At 37.7% G+C, this 24,425-nt stretch overlaps 1 protein-coding gene across 1 annotated transcript in view; it reads left to right on the top strand.

Moving 5' to 3' along the window:
- Positions 1-24,425, top strand: part of LOC129223182 (corticotropin-releasing factor receptor 2-like) — a 144,067-nt gene that overhangs the window by 104,723 nt on the left and 14,919 nt on the right. The window contains exons 7-8 of the mRNA XM_054857749.1: positions 9,613-9,743; positions 10,781-10,866. Coding sequence (XP_054713724.1) covers positions 9,613-9,743; positions 10,781-10,866 — 217 coding nt within the window. The remainder of the gene's footprint in view (positions 1-9,612; positions 9,744-10,780; positions 10,867-24,425) is intronic.

The raw sequence follows: 24,425 nt of genomic DNA, 5'->3' as shown, positions 1-24,425 counted from the left end.
GGAAGGGAACTTTAAACAGCTAATGACACCACGAAAGAGGAGGGGCTTTGAAGAAAGCATAATTCACAAGGTAGGATAGGGTGTTTTTTCAGTCAGGTGTTTCAAAGTCCCTACGAGCAACTTTTAGCACACGCCAATTGTTCCAACGCCATTTTCAGTTTTCAATACCCTGATCTATTTGCGCAAGAGAAACGTCGGCGTTGAGGTTAGGAATTTTCTCTGTAACCGTAACCGCAAGCACTGCCTTTTTAAAAATCATCACCATCTTGAGCGCGTACCTTCAAACATTTCTGAAATTCGTTTCGATTGGTTCAACGGTTAGGGGACGTTTCTGTTGGATCACCTTGTACTTTTCAACTGACGTAAGTGGCGTTACATTTATTCGCCGAGTAAGACTTTAAAACACCATATAGTTGGTGTAACAATGCACTGCAAAAATGAATAAAATTATGAACTTGCAGCTAAATGCTTACATTTGATTAACGCAATGAATAAATTAATATATGAAAATAAGAGTGCGCATTTATCTTTAAGTAACACATGTTGTAGAATCTTTACTAATAATAAACCTGAAAGTCTGGATCTCTGTCTGTCAGGATGTCTGGGTCTCTGTGATGCGCATAGCGCCTAGATGGTTCGGCCGATTTTCATGAAATTTGGCACAAAGTTAGTTTGTAGCATGAGGGTGTGCACCTCAAAGCGATATTTTGAAAATTCGATTTTGTTCTTTTTCTATTCCAATTTTAAGAACGTTTTCCCGAGCAAAATTATCATAAGATGGACGAGTAAATTGCCAAGTTATCATAACATGGAACCGTAACATGGGCAAGCTAATTGGCGAGAAATTCACCAGACATTATTTGTAAATGTACAGGCGAACCAAAAGACCTTTTAATGTTCTACTACGAGCAAAGCCGTGTGGGTACCACTAGTGTTATAATAAAACTATTGTAAACTTATGAGGTGAGGTCACAAAAACAGTTCCCTTCCAGCAATGATTATATTCTTTCTAGACACTTGTAATGATGTATGTTGTATGGCAATACCAATCGCAGGTTATCAATGTTGTTCTGCTTAGAGATATTTGAGTGAGCGGGATTCCCCGCTCAGCGTCATTACCCTACTTTACCCTAAATGGAAACCTTTGCATTCGTGTACCGATCCACTCTACCTTTAGGACTCTTAGCTGTTGTAAATCTAACCTGGCTGCATTGTGAAAGCTACGCAGATCCTAACCATAGCATTACGGCTCTGCCAGGTTAGGTTTGCCTCCAACTGTAGAGTCCTAAAAATGGAGTGGATAGGTGTACGAATGCAAAGATTCAATTTATGGGAAAATAAGGTTGGGGTAAACCTAACCTGGCAGCATTACGAAGCTTACGCAGATCCTAATCACAGCATTACGACGCTATACCAGGTTAGGTTTATCCCAATTGTAGTATTAAATGGTTAAAAATGGCTAGAGTTTCATTGGATTTTTAAAATTGAAACGTAACTATTAAACTGTGGCTAGAACAACATCTGGAAAGCAGCCTTCAAAAAAAAAAAAAAAAGAAAAGAAAAAAAAAAAAACTTTTCGAATTTTCAAAATTAATTTGAATTCTGAAATTTTGACTTCAAATTATGTTTTTCGCAATCACGAGTTGCGACAGTGCCCTACTCATAGGGGGCTATTGTTTCTAGAAACAGCTCCTGTCCCCCCAAGCCTACCCCTCCTCCTAGACAGTTACGTGTGTATAGTTGTGTGTGTGCGTGCAGGCGTGTGTGTATATGTAGGCACGCGTGCGTGCATGTGTAGGCTTGTGTGTGTGCGTAGACCTGTGTGTATGCACGTAGGCATGTGTGTAAAGGCTTGTGTGTATGAGCGCGCATGTGTGTAGGACATGGACGCCTCCGACCAGGAGAAGCGGATAGCTCAGGACCGGAGCAGCCGCGCCGCGCCGCTGCATAGGTCGGTGGGCGGTGGTGCTGGTGTCCCTGGTCCAAGCTGAAAAAGGAACCAGACGCCAAGGACGGTCAAATGAAAGCAATAAGCAATCGTGATTGCTCAAAAAAAAAGCTTTTTAAAAAGTTTGTGTACCAGCCAACGACCATTAAGCAAATTTTCTTCTCCTGTCATCTTTGAAAATTGCGTTTTGTTAAAATCCCATTACTACAAATTTGGAGCTTGTTCGTATACTTTTACGACTACGAAGCTTCATCGTAAAAATTCAAGTTCAAAATAATATTTGGAAGAGGCGACGTGATGTGTTTTTAAAAATAAATAAATAATACTAAATATTGGTTTGTTCAAGGAATTTTAAAAAATATTCAACAAAATAAACATTACTTATATTTTGAACATTTTCTGCCCTTTGAATGGTTTTCGAAAGTTTGAAGCTACTTCTATCACCCTAAAAGGGGAATAAAATTTAAAGCTGAATCAATATATTTTTGCGTTTCGTTGAATATACATGTGGGGGGAATGTTCCAACATCTCTGAGATATATCAAGATGGGAGAATCGAATTTCATTCGCAAAGAAAACTCCCTTCTTTAGAGCATATAAAGAGACAAAAGGAATAAAAGAATACATAAAGGCCTTTTTCTGCGATCGAACTGTGGGAATTTTAGCAAGCTAAAACGTCGAAACATTTCTTTTCCCTTTCAGACATCCAAACTGAAAAGTAAATGTTTTATTTGTTCAGTATTTTTGCGAAACTTTGAACATTTTTGCTCTTATTTACATGAGTTTTGATGTTGCGTTTGAGTGTTTTATTTCCATTTCTAAGAAATGTTTTTGGCTTCACTGCATTATATTTACCATTGAGAGTTTTTAATTTTCTTCAATTTTATCACTATTTAAAATTGTCTTTTCAATATTTTAAAAACGTTTTTAAGTTTGGATCCACGAGAGTAATGGTGGCGCGTTTTCAAAAACACTAGGGGGTGTGCAGAAGCTCAAAGTCCAAAATGGAGGGGGGGGGGGTCCCAAAAGAGAGTTAACAAAAACTTAAACCCGCAATGGAAAATGTATTTTAATGAGAAATAATTGATGGGAAAAATAACTTTTGCTAAGTTGTTTTATTATGGAACTTCGCACCTTTGCCGACCTTGTCAAGGGCGAACCCGTCTTCTGATTTTGACGGGGGTCATCATCAGAAAGCAGGGGAGGAGGGAGCGGTCAAAGTGCAATTTTCGGTCAAAAATAAGGAATCTGTGGCAAATTTTCGAAATATAAGCAGGCTGTGTTTGGTCTCTGAAGGGGGGTCATGATTCCCCCCCCCCTTTATATCCGTACCTGGATTTAGTGCATTTCCAAGATGTCCTATTAGAAGAGCAGATATCCATTCTTTCATGTGTCTCCTCTCTCGGTGAATAGCCATTTCCTTGAGAGTTTTTACGACCAGTTTCCTCACCAGTTGAAGCACCTGGGCTCTTCGATGCGTTACTGCACTAAAACTTTATTTTGCTGAGATGTTCAAAGGCCAAACTTTAGGTGTCTTTTACAAGCCGCATAACTATACAAAATGGACAGTGACGATTTTCTACATCTTGAAAATCCACCGACTGGAGTCAGGTTTGATCCCGCTCCTTTGAGCGTAATAAACCAACGCCTAACCCCTACACCACTCCGCCGAGCAGGGGCGTAGCTAAGGGGGGGGGACAAAACCCTCCCCCCCCCGAAATGTTTGTCTCAAAAAAAGGAGAGAGAGAGAGAAAAGAGAAGAGAAAGAAAAGACATGAGAAAAAAAAGATAAGAGAAGAGAAAAGAAAAAGAGAAGAAAAAGAAAAAAAATCAAAACGCCTTTTTTTTTGTGAATAACAATGGTCAAAAATTCACTTCGCTACCCCCCCCCCTACCCCCCCCCCCCCCCAGTGTCATTGAAAATCAGCTCCATGAGTGACCCTCAAGCGTAAAGACGCCTCACTCCTCACTCTGCTGGAACATTTTTTTGATAATTGAGTGAAATTTCACACTTCGCTTTAGAAATGAGATTGATTAGTTAAATCCACGCATATGTAGCCTTTTTTGTCATAGATTCTGCAATGTTTAATTTTATGAGCGGCGCAGTGGGAATATTACATACAGTTGAATCTGTATATTTCGAATTTCGCAGGAAGGAAAAAATCGAGATGAAGAGGTTTTAAGATAAGGGGGCTATAAGAAGAAATTTAGAATATGATGGTGAAAATTTGAAATCGATACTAAAGACAATATGGGCTCTTGATCAAAATTCCTCTGTATTAGTTTCGTTAGGTCTTTATTCTATTATTACATTATTAAGTGCTTTATTGCGAGTTTAAGGAATCATTTTGACAGTAAAAGAAACTTTAAGCATATCTTTTTCAAGAAAAAGTCTTTTATTGCTTTTTGGTGCCTGATTTTTTTTTTTTAATTATTTATCCTCTTGAGGTTAGCAATTGCTGCAAATCTAACCTGGCGAAGATTCTAGGATTTTCCTTTTTTCTTTACTTGAAAAAATCTCAAATTTTCTTTTCACTCCTATTATCTCGGTTTTCTATAAGGAATCATAATTTTAAGAAAGAGAGCTACCAAAGAACAGTACTAAACCAGATAACAGAGCAAAATGGCTTTTAACTTGAATGACCTTTAACCATGAACTTGAAATACTCATCCATAATGCAACCAATACTCAACCTGTGAGTTTAACCCCTTTACTCTTCTTCCAAGTGCTCGAAACGACTGTCCTTTAGTTCATCTTCCTAGAAAAACCTATTCGTGGAACGCATTTCTCCCTTTTTTGCCCCCTCAGCTCTTTCTGCTTCGAGTTAAAGAAAATAAATGCTTTTGCTTGCTGATTTAAAGATCACTGGGCTTTGAATCCGAAAATGGTAGCATAGCCAGAATTCGAGACATAAGGTTTTTGTTGGCGTTGTGCTGTCACAGTCAAAACGACCTTTGCTAACCAGAGTATCCACGGCAATCACATCGATTTGTCAAAAATGTCAGCCAGTATTTACTGCGTATTCTTTAAAAAACGTGCAGTCTGAACTATTTAGAATAGTATATTCTAAGTGAACGTTGTTGTATAATGAAGTGAGCAAAACCGATAACAAGCTTTTTAAAACACAAAGAAATAAATATGTAAATGACGAAAATGGTTGCTCTAAAAAGAGAAAGTTAAGGTCGTCTGAAGAAATCGAAGTACAGTCTGTTGAAGCAGCATTAATCCATCGAACCCTTCTGAAGGAAATTTTAATTTTAAAGAAAAACTGCATAGCATTACAGGAATAAAATGTTTAAAAACGAAATGAATCTAGAATGTTCTGTACTATTTCTGTTAACTTGGTTCGCATTAAAAAGTAGAAAATAACCATGACTTCTGTTTATAACACTCGAAAATTGCTGTTGCTCTCTCAAATAGATATTTATGTAAATTCTAAAGCAGCTAATAAAATTAAAAACATATATATATATATATATATATATATATATATATATATATATATATATATATATATATAATAAAAGAGGTAACCCCCCCCCCCCCCCGAAAGTAGGGCTAGCTACGCCTCTGCTGCCGAGAACTATTTCTATGTTAGGTAGAAACTAAAAAATAAACATAATAATAAAACTATTAATCGTTAAAGTATAAGAAATTCTTGCATTACAGAACTATAATAATCAAGCACATTTTCGAAGATACTCAAGCTTCAGCGGCAATCCTAGAGTCGATATCCCTGATCAAATGTATTTTTTTCGCTTATAATACTCTAAATGTAATACTCTATTTAGTATTATATTTAGAGTATTATATTTATAATTTATCTCGCTTGTAATACTCTATTTCGCTAAATGTATATTTTTCGCTTTGCATTTTCCCATGCGATCGTGAAGTAAAATTTGCACGTACTATCTCCGTTTAGCATGTTGCATATTTGCCGTTGCCGACAATGCGCCAATACATGTACAGCATATTGAGTTTGTGATGCAAACATATATGCGGGTTTCTAAAACGAACAGGTAGGGTAAGTAACGGCACCAGTCACAGACATTCTTACGACATCGCTCGTAGCTTAACTCAATTTTCTGAGCCTTTTAATGTATTTAGACGTTTTAAACTATTTTTCTCTCATGCAACTACATCTCATTTAACGTTTGACTGCTTCTGGATCCTTAGAACTAGTTTTTTTTTCCTCAATTTCGAAAAAAAAGTCCGACCCCCAGTAACAGACTCCGAAAATTCTGTTGATACCCAGCAACAGATAGGAAGAGTAAAGTATGAGTAAGGAACTAAATTCCCCTTTTCTCTTCTAAATGTGCAAAAGTTCTTTATTTTTAAATCTAAAACCTTATTAAATTCAAAATGAAACACCGGCAGAGTGACTGTTCATAACCTTCCACTACTGCCTTGTAAATACATACTGGCTCATAAAATTCACTCTGAATAAACACTAGATGGTTGCACCGTATTCATGGTTCGCAGCAACATCAGTTTTACCCGCCTAAAACTCTTATTATTTAAATCCAAACTTACGACTGTATATTACTGAACCCTTGTCTGTTACTGTTGCCATTACCCTAGTGCAATTCTGTTTGACAAATAATATACTTCTTAACATTCATAACCTCCAAAATAGGATCCTTTAAAAACTACCTTATCTCCAGAAATGATCCTCTAAATAATGTCGGATCTCCAGAATGGAAACATTTTTGGTTTTTTCTTTTTTTAGAAAATAGCCAATAGCTGAATATCGCAAGGTGTCACGGAGCCGGGTCCTGATTACTAAATCTGAAGAATCTCAGAAATCGCTGCCAGTAAAATTACTAAAAATGCATTTTATTTGACCAAAATTTCAAAGAAATTGGTCAGCTTTTATTCAAATACTACTTGTTTTCAAATTTGAATTATTTTCGGTAAAAATCTAATGAATCAACTAGAAGTCGATGTGTCATTGTCAGCTAAGCGGGCACTCAATTCAGGTCCCGTGCTAAAGTTCATTGTAGTGGGCATCGTTTGATGCCGTTTGCAAAAATGGATCTTGCGTGAATCTTTTGAGCGTCAAAACGGAACCGTCATAATATTCATTATCGCCAAAGCAACCATTCAAAGATGACATTCTACCTGCCACTAAAAAGATTCAGTTGTAAGACTCTCGAATGGGGCAAAAGAGAACTCCGCCTAAAATTTTCAATATCTATAAGGGATCTTCAATGGATTTCAGAAATCTTGAGCAGTAGTTCTTCATAAAATTTCGCATTCCATTCAAAATACTTCTGTTCTTAAAACGAAGTCATTTTTCTTCCGTATCCTTCTTCCAAGGACGGATACAAGGGAGGGGCGATGGAGGCGATCGCTCCTCCCTTGAGGGACCCTGCACTGGCAATGTTTCCGAATTGAAGTTCTAAAACGCAAATGTAGGCGATTTTTGATGACATTAAGGGGAGGAATGAGGTTCAAATTTCCTTTTCGGAAACTTTTCGGAATTGAAGTTTCAAAAGGGCAATTTCAAACGATCTTTGGAGATGTTAGGGGGAGGCTTTGGTTTGGAGGCCGGGCATTTCGCAAAAATTTAAGTCTTGAAGACACGATTATACATATTTTAGGTAGTTATAGGGAAAGAATGAGTTCAGAGACTTTCCTCCGGTAGTTTTTTCTTCAAAACATGCAATTTTAGAATTTAGACGACCTTTGATGAATTAGGGGAAGGGGGTTTCAAAGCATTCCCTCGGAATTATTACAAAATTGAAGTTCTAAAACGCAATTTTAGACTCTTTCAACTGGAAACGAAAGGAATAAGTTTGGCGACTTCCTTGGCTAAATCTCTATATTTTAGTTGTTTTAGATAAAAATGCTGCGGCAACCTCGCCCCCCCCCTCCCAGGCATGTGTACAGATATGAAGGAATAGATAAGTTGAAAAGCCAACCCCCCCCCCCCCCCACTCCCGAAACATTTCTGGATCCGCCCTTGCCTTTCGCTACGCAACTCTGGTTTTTCACTTGGTAAAACGATCCGTTTATTATTATTATCATTCGTCGACACCCTTCCATCCACAAAGTTAACAATCGTAAAAATAAGACTCTTTATAATATTATCAACAACAAAAACTAAACTTTTATAAAATCCAAATAATCAAAATAGACTTTCCATAAAATTCTTGATATTCAAAATTTATTGTATGTCTACTCATGTGCTTTCCCTGCCTTTTAGTCTTCACTATAAACGAAAGGAAATATGGATTTAAGGCAGGTTCGGCTGCATGCGTATTGAATTAGTACCTATATTTTTGCGACTTCGGCAGGGTGGCGTATGGTGAATCGTGGTTCCGGGTTCTGACCCGCAATGGCCAGTCAGTGGATTTTTGAGATGCAGAAAATCGGCAGCTCCCATTTCGTATGATTATAAGGCATGTATAAGATCCCTTGAGCTTTTGGCTTTGAATGCCCTCGGCAAAATTAAAACCTCTTGTGCAGTTTCACATCACCCAGAGCACGGGTGCCTCCTTCTGATGGAAACTGAGAGTCAAAAGTATCCGTGCCATTGACTTCTGTGCCTAAATGCAAGCCTGGATGCCATATCGGGGATCGCGTTAGGTCTACAAAAGGCCAATGCGCCTATCACAATCCCATTAGAAAGAAAGAAAGGAAATTTTTTATGATGTTTCAACAGTGTAAAGGATTTCATCACCATTTTGTGACAATGAAAAAGAGCATGGTAAGATTCTATGCATGGTAAGATTCTATGCATGGTAAGATTCTATGAGCTATAAAAAACATTTATGAAGGTCCCGGATAATCAAATGGGATCCTTCGCAATGATTCTTATCAGCATTATAATTCTAGTGGGCAGTTATCGTTCGCCAAAATGAACTTCCAAAATTCCAGCCATCAATTTGAATACTTCGACATTTATTACTATTGAAAACTACCTCTTTCGCCTAAAACCTTTTGCGCGCATTCCCGATAACCCGGCATTTCCTCAAGTTTGGCCACTTTTCGGTTTATATTAAGTCGGGTTTTCGGGACTCAATTGTACTAGTTTCATTTCGTAAATGATATTTTAACTAATCCTGTGAAACATACGAGTATATATATATATATATATATATATATATATATATATATATATATATTTATATATATATATATATATATATATATATATATATATATATATATATATATATATATATATATATATATTACAAAACTGAAAAACGTGTTTATTTTCTATGCAGCGATAGCAAACATTAATCAACACATATTGTACACCTCCAGCAAGTTGAGCTCCGCCGCCCGACCGATTAAACGATTCCATTTGTTGAAATAGGGGTGAGGAAAAACGGCTTAAGAATTTGCGGGTTTATTTTGCAGTGTTATTGCCTATTTGGCGAACAATATAATGCAGGTAAGAAGTAGCAAGAGGTACAGGATTTTCTCGCCAATAAAAGGGTTGCAATGGTAGCCCAACTCTGCGCCTAACAATTCCTCTTTTTTCTGATTGCTCTCCCTCTAAAGAAATGAAATTTCTCAAGGCCATAACTCAACTTCTCAGGGGTGGCCAGTAAGTAAAAACTTCTTGACACGCTACGGGAAAAAAAAATTTACATGTAACATTTCGTAAATTTTCAGTTCCCTGTTTTAAAGCCTGTCAATTTATGTTTCAGGTTTGCCTCTGCTCTTTGTCTCGTCGTGGGCTTTCATCATGTCTCGTGAGCTTCATACGCCCTGCTGGAAAGGTTACGGGAAGTCAAGCTACGTTTGGATCCTGACTGGTCCCATGATAACAGCTCTGCTGGTAAAAAATGATATTTTTTTCATTAATCCAGTGATTTTTTTCCCTTCGATTTTTTCCAAAGATAAAATTATTTAAGCATAATAATAATAATTATTATTATTTTGACTATTAATGTAAGTAAAATAATTTTTTAAAATCTTGTAGTGCATGCATCTTCCGGCCGGATCTTTAATACGCTGTTCCTTTTTTGCATTTAAAAAAAAAGGGAAGAGAAGAAAAATTTATCGACCCGTGAAATATTTTCATAAGTTTTTACCGATCCGCGGGCCAAAAACGGATGAGAAACGCTTGTCTAGTCCGCAGAAACTAGAAAGAATCCTTGTTAAACACTAATCTTAATACAGGCAAAATACCGACAGCCTTGTTCAGGGCCCGATTAAGATATAGAGGGACAAGGGGCCCTAGGTCAAATATATTTTGGGGGTCCCTGTATTCAAACTTTATAGCTTTAGCCGTTGACTGAAACATTTTTTAGCCATAGCATAAAGTAATTTCAGCCATTTGGGGACCCCTAAATACCGGTGGCCCTAGACCACGGCCTAGTTTGCTATTCAGTAATCAGGCCCTGGCCTTGTTATGACATCCAGAGATACAGTTTTGTCTTTATTTGTAGATTCATCAGTGTGCAATAATCAACAACCGAGCTGGAGGCAGATATTCTCTCATTGAAGCAGAGATTACCAACAAACCGGTAACTAAAATTTAGTTTAATAAACCAGCCAGAGTCGGCAAGCGGGTGCGGTTCAGCACGAAAATAGCATAACTGAGCAGTCGGTACATTGCATGTAGTTCTGCCTTAGCCCTGACTCAAAGATGGTAACTTACTGCGCAATAATCATAATGCCAGTGCGCCCGCATAATTGGTCGAAGAAATCAAAAACTGAAATTTGTGACCATTTTGGATAGTTGCATTAGATATTTGTCTATACAAGGTGACAAGTAAAATTTTAAATATGTAAATTTTTGGAATTTTAACTGTATTTGTTGTGATTCAAATATTTGATCGAATATTAAATGAAAATAAATTTTCTTTCTAGGTAAACAGTGTTTTTATGGTAAATATAGTACGGATTTTGATAACGAAACTCAACCGTAGTTCTTCAATAGAAAAAAGACAAATTACGTAAGTAAATTTTTTTCTTGATTATTGTGTAGGTTTTAATAAAAATCAAGTTGACATATATTTAGCTTTGCTGTAAAAAGTTAAATTCTTTTTTTTTTTTCTCTCTCTCTCAAAATGATAAATCATTGTAGTATGGCTTATATGTAGACTTGCCAGACGTCCCAGTTTTCAGACAAAACTCCTGGGTTTACTTCACGTCCCTCAAAAAAAACAAATTTCGTTATCAATGATCAAAAAGATCTAAAAATATGACTTGTAGAGGATTATTTAGGACTAGCTGCGTTGCCCGGCTTTGCCCGGTCTACTTTGAAAATAAAAATTGTGTCAAGTGACGTATATTCAGCAATCATTCTTAAATAAAAGAAAAAAAAACATCATGCAAAATTTCCCCTCCAAACAATAATGACAGATATTAAAATACTTTTGAGAAATTTAAATGAGAAAGATGGATTTAAAAAGCGTAACCATGGAAACACAGAGTAAAATAAGTTTAGGAATTGAAAAAGAGAAAGATGAAAATAAACAATGGATTTAAAAAGCGTTACCGTGGAAACGCAAAATAAAATGGTTAAAAACTTGCATAGAGAACAGAGTTTTGAACTTCATTTTATTCGCTTGTAACTTTTTTTCTAATGGAGATAGAGGGTTAAACTTTCGACCATAGGTCGAGTTAAATCTAGAGTAAAAAAAGCCGTTTTTTTCAGTTCTGTGAAAAAGAAAACTGTGGGACTATCCCTTCACTTTTTATTGATAGATTTAATGAAGAAAGTAGTGCCTAAATTTCAGCTAAGCCTAAATAAATTCGAGCGAAAAATGCAAATAACTCCCGTCGTAATTAAGTTAGATCATTGAAACAAATTGCCTAGAACGCGGAAAGTTCAACTCTTTCCAACGATATATAAAATTATTATATGCGAGTAATTTTTCACCCCCATAATCGGGATATTATGAGAAAATTGGGCCTAAATTGGATTAAAAAAAGAACAATTCATCGAATTTTTTTCGAACTGGTCTGCAAACCTTCTCAGGACTTAAAGGAACAAACTGAAAATTTCAGCGAAATCGGCCGGGTAGTTCTCGAGTTTTGCAAGTTCAAACACACAGACGCTTTTTGGGGACTTCATTTTATACTATGTATGAATCGGCCGGGTAGTTCTCGAGTTTTGCGAGTTCAAACACACAGACGCTTTTTGGATCTTCATTTTATACTATTGTAGAGATAATTACTTTATCATTTGTAACATTCACTTGTAAATTAATACCGGATTAGCTTAACCAAAAAAGGCTGTATAAAAGCCCTTTAAACTGAAAAGTTTATATAAATATTGTACAATTTTTTATTCCTCATTCACAGTGGTTTTTTTTTTTTTTTTTTTGAACTGAAATAAAATGTTATTTATATCTTAGAAGTGAAACGTTCAAATTTTATCTACTAATGTCATTTTTTATTACCCCTGTTTTAAGTTTATAGTTAGTAACCATTTATTCATAGCATTGCGAATAAACTGTTCTATAAAACACCAAAAATCATCCATATGTGTTTAGTACCCTTTTGAATACTAGCGACGTTTGGAGGAGGAGAGGGAGGGGCATTCTGGTGTCCCGGTTGAACATTTCAGAAATCTGGCAAGCCTACTTATATGTAACATCTATCCTTTTAATTATCACTGAGATATGGTTGGAGCTTTATTTTTGATAGATGGCGCCAAACTTCCAACAACCAAACAATAAATTGTAAAACTTCAAACTCAGTTGGGCGACAAATTTTATTGTTTTTTGCAATCAATGAATTACTAATTACTCTCATTTGACCTCAGTTGATGTTCCTTTGATTTTTGGACCCGGACTTCTGCGAGCACCACTGTTCACTGGTCCCTGCAGGTGGGGGACCGCTCCTCTGGTCCTAGGCCTCTACCAGCAGCACTGTGCATCTGCCTCCTCCTGGGCGGCGGCATTCATGTCCTGCACACTCGTACACACATACACGCATACACACACACGCGCCTGTACAAATACAAACACACGCCACCTCCCAAGAGGCGAGAAAAGTTCGCGGAGGTTTGTTCTGTGCTAAATCAGGGATGCTCACTTGGGGGCGGGAGGTCTGGGGGGTGAAATTTTTAGGGGGATGTTGAGGAGTATTTCTTATTTGGGGAGGGTTCTTGCTTTTTGGGAGTCTCCGCGATATTGAGGGGGTGCGCCCTTGCCCTTAGGGGGGGGGGGGGGCACACCTGGCTGAATGCTGTTTTTGTCTAAGAAAAAAATATATCGTCACCTCAGAGAAACAGTAGGATATCTTGACATTATTCCTGCGCTTAGATGTCTTAAGTGTGAGGCCACTCTAAAGGGGAGCTGACTCATCGGACATTTTGGTTCTAAATTTCTACTCGTTATTTTACGACATTGCAACCAGCGACTATAATAACGTAGTTCCAAACAGGGGTGCCCATTGGAGGGGATTATGGCGCAAGTTGCGCTATCAAAATTTTTAGGGAGAATTTTTTTAATTTATTGATTAAAATTTATTTCTTTATTTACTTGTAATTTAAATTATTTATTTTATTTTATTCTGTTTATATTTCATTTCATTCATTTATTTAATCTCTGTGTGAATATGTCATTGGCGTAGCAGAAAACTTTTCTAATAAAATAATAATAATAATAAATAAATAAACAAATTAAAAAAATTAGAAAAGAAGTAAATAAAATAAAAAAGGGAAGTAAAAATTAAAAATAAATAAATAAAAAATATTCGTAAAAAGTAAATAAAATTAAAAAAGGGAGCAAAAAATATAAAAAATTAAAAAGGGAAAGAGTTGAGAAAAGTTTTGTTGCGGGGGGGGATTTGCGCCATTGAACTTGGGGGAATTGGCACCCCTGGTTCCAAATACTCGAAACAAGGCAGGATTCAAAACTGTTCTGGAACCAAAATGTCAGATAAGTCAGCTTCTCCTCTAAAGTTGTTATATTTCCGTGTTGTTCTAAGGCGACGATATGTAGTGAAAACACATGTACTCAGTATTATTCTATTCCATCTCAAGAAAGTGAAACATTTTTCGAAAGATGTGGTAATAAATTTGTTGAAATGGCATCGCTAATTGAATTCTAAAATGGCAGGGATGGGTTTTGAAGTCAATCAGCAAATGGGCGCAGGCAGAGAACTGAATTAGAATCCCAATAGATGCTTAAAATTCAAAACATTGATATAATAAAATAACCTCGGAAAAATTTATTGCTGACATGACATAATCAAGTTTAATTTTATTTCGTAGAAACTGTTGCAACAAATAAAAAAATTTTATTTGCATTTCAGACAGCCCAATAATTTGGAAAGGAGGGGGGTGAGCTAGTGCCCCTCTCCTTGCATTTAAAAACATAACGTGCACAAATTTTGCAGCACGTTGATTTTCACCTTTTAGCATGGATTGAGTTCCTTAGAAGTCCAGGGCCCGCTGTTTTCTTAGAAATATTTTTAAAAAACGAAATTAAAATTACAGATCCTCATTTTCCACCGAACTTCCGAAGTTTCTTAATTCTTCTGATAGTAAATTAGTAGTGCTAACTGCATATAGATGGCAGCACTAAAAATGACACTCTCGCGAGAGAATGTTGTATGTTGTATTCTTGGTAGCAGTTCTATGTATTGCAGTATAAAAGACAGTTTTTTTTTTTTTTTTTAATTAATTCATGTTGCTTTTCTTTATATTGTTTGTTAGTTGTCACCCTATGTTGATGAAACCGCAGAATTATGTAAAAGATAAAGTTATCATGTTCTTTTTTTTTTTGAAGTAAAACTATCTAGCATCTGTGAAAAAAAATATATCCTGTATACAGGGTAGCCTGGCCGTAATTAAATGATTCCACTTCAAAGTTGTTTGATGACGAATGAAACTGTTGCGCAGAAAGTTGCAAAATTTTGTGCAGAACATAATAAAGGGATGGCGATTTGCTGCAAGAAAGAAGAAAACTAGAAGAAAGAAAAATTAGTTCTAAATTTCGCAGCCAGAGGAAGTTTTTAAGGAATTACAAATACCAAACATTTTCGATACATTTAAAAAATATTGCAACGAAAAGCTTTCAACATGACGGCAGGGGCGGACTGGGTTCCTAAAGGGAGCTCCAACCTTGACTCCCAACCAAAAAGGCCAAGCGCATCGGGAGCGCACAGGTTTGAGGGCTAAAAAAAGAAAAGAAAAGAAATTATTAAATAAAAACAAAAAACCCGACTACGTGAAAACCAAAAAAACTAAAAAGAAAAATGTATAAGCCCAGTAGTTTAGAATGTTATTAAGTACTACTGAATAACTACACCGTTGAAATAGTTTTATAACCGTACACAGATAATACAAATCATAAATTCAAAAGCAGAACAGAAGGATCAACAGTCGAGGCCCATTCCTTTCTGGTTCAAAGAACCCTGTAAAATTTGAATGGGCCCGACTGTTGATCCTTCTATTCGGCTTTTGAATTTGATTTGTATTATCTGTGTATGGTTATAAAACCATTTCAACGGTGTAGTTATTCAGTAGTACTTAATAACATTCTAAACTACTGGGCTTATACATTTTTCTTTTTAGTTCTTTTGGTTTTCACGCAGTCGGGTTTTTTGTTTTTATTTAATAATTTTTTATTTTACTTTCTAGTTAATTTTCATTGACTTAGTTATTATGATTATAAGACGATAAATTTCGCAGCCTTGTCATTTCATCGGGATAGTTTGTTTCTATCGTGAGGTTTATTAAGTAACTTGCGGTGGTCGAAACTACTGATAATTAGTCCCTCTAGAGACCAAATTCGGTTTAAAGCTACATGTGCTTGACCTTCGGCAAAAATGCGCTAACTTAAGTCAATCACAGCACAGCTATATAAACAGCCTGTATAACTCATGATGACGCGAAATCGGAAACGTCGTCAGTCAAATCTTTCTCGCAAATCTAAAAAAGCCTCTCAAGAAAGTACACGTCGCGAAACTCAGTCCCTTGAATCAAGGCAAAAACAAATGCAACATGTTAGAGATGAAAATCGAATTAAGTAGACTTTCTTTCTTTTGGTGCTTATTGCACGGGTTTATTTCGATGAGGACTACAATCTGAGTGTTTTGCGTTCGTTACGCATAATATATTTTTGTTACAGAACAGTATACATATAAAGAACACACGAAAGAATTTACATCAGAAAGAGGGGAAAGTACATCCGGAGCGAGGGTGTCTTGACCCACCGCCTCAAGTGGGAGAAGCAATCGCTTAGACCACTCGGCCAATGAGACTCCAATTAGTAGACTTAGTAAACAAAAAATTTCAGACAGCGAAAACTGAGCGTGCGACACAGTGTGCAACACCCAACGTGCACCGATCCCAAACTGACAAAATGGCAACTGGTTCTTCAAATGGTACTTTTGATTGCTGTCATGTATTTAGTGACACTCACAAGGTTAAGACAAATCGATTGACGTAAGAATTACTAAAATTGGCCAAGGCGTTTGGCCTGTAGAACGCCACATAGAAACGGACATACATACATAGACTGATAAACACATTACCCTCCTTTGCGTCGCGCACGCGCAGTCGCGTAAAAAGAAAAAACGAAGATTCACAAGGGCGTAGCACACAGGAAAGAGATCACACCTTCCCGGGAACCAATGGACTCCCTGCATGACGGCCACCATTATCGCTTTCCAATCCCGTCATATCCATATTTTTCAGGGGGGGGGACAAAGGGTTTATATTCAACACATTTTACATTGTACAACAAAATGCACAATTATATTATGTTCCGAAAATTCAGGGGGAGGGGTTAATTAACCCCCGCTAATTACTCAAATGACGGGCATGTCGGTTGCCTTCCGGAATCGAAAGAAAGCGTGTTCTACACAAGGCCTGATTACCGCATATACCAATTAAGCCTGGGACTGGGGCCCCATCTTCCTAAGGGGCCCCAAATTTTTCAGAAACCTATGCATAGCATTAAAAAATCGAGCATTTTTGTGAAAATAACAAAAATTAATAATTTATTAATTGAAGACATACCTCTTTTAAATATTGTTAAACGTCATTTTAACATTATTTTGCGTTGACTTAAAGTGATAGAATACAGAGGGGGGGGGGGCTCCAAAGCATTGTGGGTCTTGGGCCTCACTTTCAGTTAGTCGGGCCTTGGTTCCACAGTTGACTTCAATGTACACTGGAAGCGATACGAACACGTTGTGAAATGCTGTCCCTAAGCTCGGGTAAAGTTCTAGGTTTATCACGATTTGGGAGCTGTTTCAAATACCTCCAAATCTTGGAGTTGCATGGATCAGGAAGGCCACAAATCAATAGAGTGGCTGATGTCACGTTCTTTTGAGAAGAGATTTTTAATGACCTTCTTAAGACGTTGGCTAAAAGGTGAAAAGATAGTCGCTCCTAAAAGAGGCATTAGAGGTAAATGTACAGTAAAACTTTGTAAGTTGACCTTCTGTCTAATTTGACCGCTATCTTCCGGCACAGACTTAGATCTATATTGGGTGATTCTGAATTCATCATCAATATTTGGTGGGGAGGTAGGGAATAGGAAAAGAACACTATTTCACATAGGAAAGCATGGGCGCAGACGTCATGTAGTAGGGCAATATGAATCCGGTTAAATGATGGAAAGAAAACATAACAAGAAAGTGGTAAGAGAAAAAACATTTATTTGTGCATCTTTTGTACAGACTTACAAGAGGTGCTCGAAATTCTGACCATTTGCTAGATTACATGCCTCACAACGACGTTGCATGGACAACCGAACTTTCTGGAATATGCCTGGCGTTTCCCGGATGTTTGCGGCGGCAACCGATATGCGTGCTACAAGGTCCATATCACTGGCAACAGGGGTCTCGTACACCATGGTTTTCATGGCACCCCATACAAAGAAGTCTATTGGAGATAAATCCGGTGACCGTGGTGGCCAACAAACCGGTCCACCGCGACCAATCCATTGAGCTCCAAATTTTCTGGTCAGGTAACAACGCACATCATTTGCGAAATGTGCTGGAGCGCCGTCATGCTGGAACCACATTCGCCGGAGAATAACAGCAGGAACCTCGTTCATAAGACCCGGTAACACAGTCTGAAGAAATATGAGGTAGTTTGCGCAATCTAAACGGGATGGTAGTAAATACGGTCCCAGCAAACAGTCGCCGACGATCCCAGTCCACACATTGACGGCAAAGCGTTGTTGCGCAGCTCGAACTCTCGTACCGTGTGGATTCTGATTAGCCCACACATGCGAATTGTGTGTGTTGAAGACACCTTCACGAGTGAAGGACGCTTCATCTGTGAAAAGAACATACGTTGGGAAATTGGGATCAACGGCTGTTCTCTGCATGAACCACTGACAAAAAGTAACACGCTTGGGATAGTCCTCTGCTTCCAGTAACTGCACTGTGTGCAAATGAAAAGGATGTAAACGTTCCTCGTGTAGTATCCGCCACACTGACGATTGTGAAACTCCAAACTGGCGAGCAATACCTCGTGTGCTAGAACTTGGCTGTTCTTCGATAGACTGTATTAGGACAGCTTCCTCGACTGAAACTGTCCGTGTTGATCGGCGCCTGCCTCGATCAACATTAATACCAGCAAATGATCCAGTTTCGCACAGTTGTCGATGCACACGTGAAAACATTTGATGCTGTGGCACGCGTCGGTTGGGGTAGCGCTCTGCATACATTTGCCTAGCTCTAAGACAGCTTTCTCCTGCGGCACCGTAAGTTAGATGCATATCTGCAAGTTCTTGAAACGTGTACCGGTTCATGTTACTTCTGCGAAGTCACCTTGTCGAATGACGACTGGCTGCACACGACAGACAGCTATGCGCGTTCATGGGAGATGCGGACACACACCGCCCTCTACACCGTCATGCGTTCGTTTGTGCCCATGCTTTCCTATGTGAAATAGTGTTCTTTTCCTATTCCCTACCTCCCCACCAAATATTGATGATGAATTCAGAATCACCCTGTATAATTCAACCTCTTTAAGTTGACCACTGAAGTAGTGCACCGCAAGTAGTCAACTTACACAGGTTTCACTGTATGAGGTTACGTAGAAGATTGGGAAGATGTTTTTTCCTCATGCCATCTGAAGAGAATTCGGTATTTTAATTGTCTAATAAATGTGGTGAATAACAGACACATTTCTCCACCTTATCCTACCTCTTATAAAATAGCCATAAAATAGATACTTATTTTCAACTACCCTCCACCTTTTAGCTTTAATCCTTGGGTTTTACTATGTGCATATTCCCGCGACTGGGAAAGGAGGTCGTCAGTGATCTACGATTGATGCCTTGGGCCGTGTAAAAGGCTTCCGCGCTGGATTCCAACCCAGTTTGGATTTTACCCCTTAATACTGTGGTGGATTTACAGGTTTAGGGGCTATCGTCGCAAAGCGTTAGGACCCTTTAGTCCTTCAAAGAACTTTCTAAAAGATGTATCATGCCCGTTTTCGAATCCCCTTCGGGGCTCCAATGGTCTTGGCAGGGGTGCCCACCTAGGGAGGGTCATGGCGCAGACTGCGCCATTAAAATTTTTTTTGGGGGGCGGGGGTTTGAGGGGTATTTTTCTCATTTTTGGGGAGATCTTCGCAATATTTAGGGGGTATGCCCTAGTTGTTGGGGGGTGGGCACGCCTGATCTTGGAGACCTCTCACAATTTATGAAATGTTAAATCCACCACTACTTTAACGTGGGAACCTGACACACCGCGATGTGTGATGTGTATCTTACATCCAAGGGCGTGCACACAAATTTCGGAGCCCATCACAAATGAATTTTACAAGCCCCCCCCCCCTCAAGATTGTTTATCCCTACGTCCCTACATATATTTCAACCCTCATTTTAAAAATCTCGGTTCCCTTCAGGCTGGGGCATGGGCCAACAGGTGTCCCTTCTCCCTCCCCCCCTTCTGCAAACCCCTGCATACATCGTTGGTGTGTGGTGGCACCCTTTTTGGGCAACCTCGGGGAATGAGTTAGTAATTAAAGACAAAAGAAATTCAAAGATATAAACCTTATCAATTTACTCCAAAACGAAAGTTATGACTTGACAATACGTAAATGCCCCGAGTTAGAGAAAAAAGTAAGTGACTCGCCAAGTATTTAAATGTATAAGAAAATAGACACTCTTATTCCTTCAGTGGAAGTAAAGTTTGCTTCAAGTACAGCTTATTCACATTTCTTCTTTATTGTCCTGAAGAGAAATCTCAAGAAGAAAACCCATTAAAATTAAAGCAGCACTTCGTTAAAAAAAGAAACGATCTCGACCTCAATCTCCCAGCAGGTGAAAACACACTGAGGTTGTTTCAGCAGCAAGAATATAAAAGCACATCCATAATAGTGAATTGAACCGAGAACGTACTTTCTACAGTTGAGTAGATAGATACTCGATTTACAAATGTTTGCATTGCTAGGGAACATAAGCTATTATTTTATTAGAAATACAGTACATTAGAGGAACTGGAATAAATACGGGCCATCAACTGAAAATGAGGGAAGGGGCTTGTGCGCAGTCGTAAAAATGGTACGGAATTAATCAACAGGAAGAGGCAAAAGCGTAGTGAGAAAATGACCTTGATAATTAGAGCATGTGCTTTGTCAGTAACTGTTTGATAAGAAACACTCGCTTTTAAAGAACTCAAAACTTTTCGAAGCTTGTACGAGTTCATTTGTATGTTTCTAATTTATACAATGAAGTAAATGATTTTTATCTAAAAACAAAGTAGATTATATGGGGGCTTTCTTTCGGAGTACTTGATTTAAAATATCTGTTTGTTAATGGTTTAGTACACCACAAACTTAAAGTACTGCGTGGTCTAAAAACGGGCTATCGATGGTGGTCCTAACACGGGCTAGCCCGTTTTTAAAATACGCTGTTTTCGATACTTGAAAGTTTTGACTTATTACAATGACTTAAATTAACTAGCGGTAAGGCACTGTCGGAGAGGGGAGGGGGGACTTCAGAACTAGAAAACTGGGAAAGAATCTCAAATTTCGCATCATCACTCGATTAAAAAGACGAACTGGTGAAAAGTGTGGAGCGTGCATTGAACAAATTGTGAGCTGGGAATCGGTTGCCCGTGAAAGGAGAAAACGTCCAAAATCTTCAAGTCAAGCCAACAAATCAAAGAGGAAATCCCAACAACAGTAGTCGAACTCGAAAGGAGACCATACTGATTTTCCTGCTAATGGCAACGACAAGGCTTGCGTTCGACGAACCTCACCGGTCGACCGGTGAGTAACCGATTGCTAATCGCAGTGTTCTTGAGAGCTACCGGTTAACTGGTTGCTTCCGATGTCGTTCTATGAGCCTCACCGTTTCTTGATCTACCGGTCAACCGCAACTTAAGCTGGTTGATTGGTTGAGGGAACCACGTGACATTTTTGACTAATTATAAGTAATTTTCACCTGCGTGTTATTCGTATGCACCATGTCTGCGCAAGTAACCGGTGATCAACCGAAAGCGTTCGATGAAGCATTAGTTCGTGAACAACCGGTTAGTAACCGCTCACGTCATTGCTGTCACGTGATTAACCAACCGATCGCTACCGGTCGTGCTCGTCGAACGTAAGCAAGGATGGCGAGTTGGTGTTTCTTGTTTTAGATAAATCTGATTATGGCAATGTAGGTAGTATGCATATTTTACGACAGGCTCTTTTCAGATGACACTACAGGAGAAGTGGGGATTTTCTGCTGCAAGGCTAGGCATCCGAGAGTGACGGATGGAAACTAACTTCTGCAACTGAAAAATGAAATAAATGATTTTTATTTTTCTTAAAAATGTCTAAAATGATATTTAATACATTTTTTGAATTAAAATCTCATGCTTTTTATTTATTTTTTAAGAGATATACTAGTTTTTCCTCAAGTGTGCCGTTTTTGGACCAGCTCTTGAAAAACGTGATTTTATCTCTTTTCGTAATCATAAAGTTTTAAAACATATAAAACTGATGTAATGGATTTTGAACCCTAAAATCATTTTCGTAAATGTTTTTAAGAGTCATTGGCACTAAAATTATCCCTTTAACGTGAACAGGTATAGGTAGAAAATGAAAGTGGTGGCCCGTTTTTGGACCACTTCCTCTGTATCTTCCAAATACATTTGGGAGTTAATTAGTTGAAGCGTTTAATATCAAAACAAGTTTGATCCATTCTATAAAAAAAATGTACGGGACAAGCAAAAAGCATTTTACTCTCTGTCCACTTAATTTTCCCTAAAATATATTTTTTTTTTACGCTTGAAAAATTATTCTTTTTTAAGGTAGCAGAATTGTTTAATTATTTGCAGTTAAAAATGATCTCGAATGAGCTAGTTTTGAAACAAATGAACCTCCTTTTATTTTTTTATTTTCCATTCAAATTAAATTCAAATAAATTAATAAATGCATACGGAAGTGAATTAATAAAGTATTGAATAAGTAAATGAAATGAACTATTTCACTTTGCCCGGCGGACACTTTACTAATTGTACAGAGCATTTAAAGTACAAATGAGCTTAATATTGATTAATTAAATTCTGAACCGATTATTAGTAGGTTTTAATTAATATTTAAAATGTTAATCACTGGAACTTTATCATTTTATAATAACAAAAATACTTGCCTCAAAATATTACAGTATGAGTATCTACTTTTGAAAATTTTGCTTGTAATGTTATATGCTTGGATCTCCAGATCCACCGTCTCCAGGTGCTGCTGATCTGGTCCTGGATAAGGGCGTATATAAGGGAGGGGCTGAGGGGGCCCGGGCCCCCTCCAAAATGTGGAAAAAAAATTAAATAAAGGTAGTTGCTTTTAGTTGCTCACAAGCAATTTCCAAACTACAAAAATAAAATTAAATAAATAAATAAATAATAATAATAATAATTAATAAATATGATAGTGGTTCATGGTAACATAATGATATAGATAATATGTAGTATAAAACTAGACTAGGGTGCCGTGTGAAAATTCTAATTCTTCAAAGGGTGCTGCAAATCGTTATTTGAAGTTTGGGAATTCTGCGTTAGAGGGCACCAGGCAATGATATACAGAAGGGGTTAGGGGTTCCGTATCCTTTACTCAAGAAAAGAACGTGTCTTGGGAAAGCAAAGTTATTTTAACAAAAAGAAAAGAAAATAATGTTGGGAAAAAATCTCAATTCTATCAAAAATAAATCTTTAAATTAAATTTTTTTTAAACAGATGCAGCTAATTGCTTAGCAAATTGATTTCCCCTCTCTTTCTTTCACACCCCTCCCCGTTTTTTTTTTCTTCCTAGTCAGTCTGAAAAGAAGGGTCTTCAAAATGCTTCTCTCCTTAACTCTCGTCCCCTGCAAGAAATTTAAAATTGTTCGGTTGGAGCAATAATGAAATTGATGTCCTAAAAACGCATTTATTTAGGTGTTTTTCGGACATCAATTTCAAAACATTTCTGGAGAAGGGTCCCCGAACCAACACCCTTTCACTAAGGTTACTACCAAAAATGGTCTGAAATTGCACCTTATAGATTTCAATTTTGAAAAGGTTTCTAGGAAGATCCGCAAAACCACTTCCTACCTCTAAACGTCTACAAAGATGACCTGAAATTGCGTTTTGCCTTTCAGAGGAGGATTCTCGAATTCTTCCTTAGTTCCAAAAATTGTGTAATGTTGGGAAAAAATTTGAATTGTTTTTGAAAAGAACCTTAAAATAAAAAATTTCAAAAGCTACTGACTATTGATTAGGTAATTACGTCCAACACCTCTTATTTATTTTACAACCCCCCCCCCCCCCCCCCCCGCTCCCACCCCTTTCTTTTCCTTTTTTCTAGTCGGTATAAAAATAAGAAAGTTTTCAAAATACTACACTTCGAAGCTCCCTCCACCCACTAAAACCATTAAAGAGCTTCTCAAACCTTGTTTTCAGGTCTTCAATGTCGAAAGATTTCCAGGAGATAAATATCAAACGCCTTGCCTTCTGAAAGCAGCGAAAATCGTTTAAGATTGCTTTTATAGAGCTTCAATTTCTAAAAATGGACGAATCCCTAACGTTACCAAACATGGTCCACAGTCGCACTTTTAAGACTTTAATTATGAAAAAATTTCGGAGGAGGGTCAATCGAAGTTAGTCTGAAACTGCTTTTTTAGAACTTAAATTTCGAAAAACTGGGCGGAGGGGTGATGGATTTCGCTCTATTTTTGAAAAAAATCAATCGGGGGCAACTTTAAAAAGTCTCAATCCTTTCATTACACTAACATCAACAAATATGGCCTAATATGGCGATTTAAGAATTCAATTTCTAAAAATTTCCGCAGAAGGCCCCTCAATTTTTCCTCTCGTAGCATCACCAGAGGCCCTATAAAACTGGGTTCTTACTGTTACAATTTCGAAAAAATTCCGGGGAAAACCATCGCCCCCCCCCCCCCCAACTAGAAGCGGGTATTTCTTAACAGTGCCCTCTTAAAATTATTTTTTGGTAGCGCCACGGGGTGACAGTATGAAGTCTTTGCCCCGTCTCGAAAAAAAGGAGAAGATCAGGGCACTGTTGTTCCTCCCCCCCTAAAAAAATTAAAATTACAAAAAAAGTGAG

The sequence above is a fragment of the Uloborus diversus genome, chromosome 5, assembly GCF_026930045.1.
Source record: "Uloborus diversus isolate 005 chromosome 5, Udiv.v.3.1, whole genome shotgun sequence".
NCBI classification, from domain to species: domain Eukaryota; kingdom Metazoa; phylum Arthropoda; class Arachnida; order Araneae; family Uloboridae; genus Uloborus; species Uloborus diversus.
This window is presented reverse-complemented; position numbering and strand designations above follow the sequence as displayed.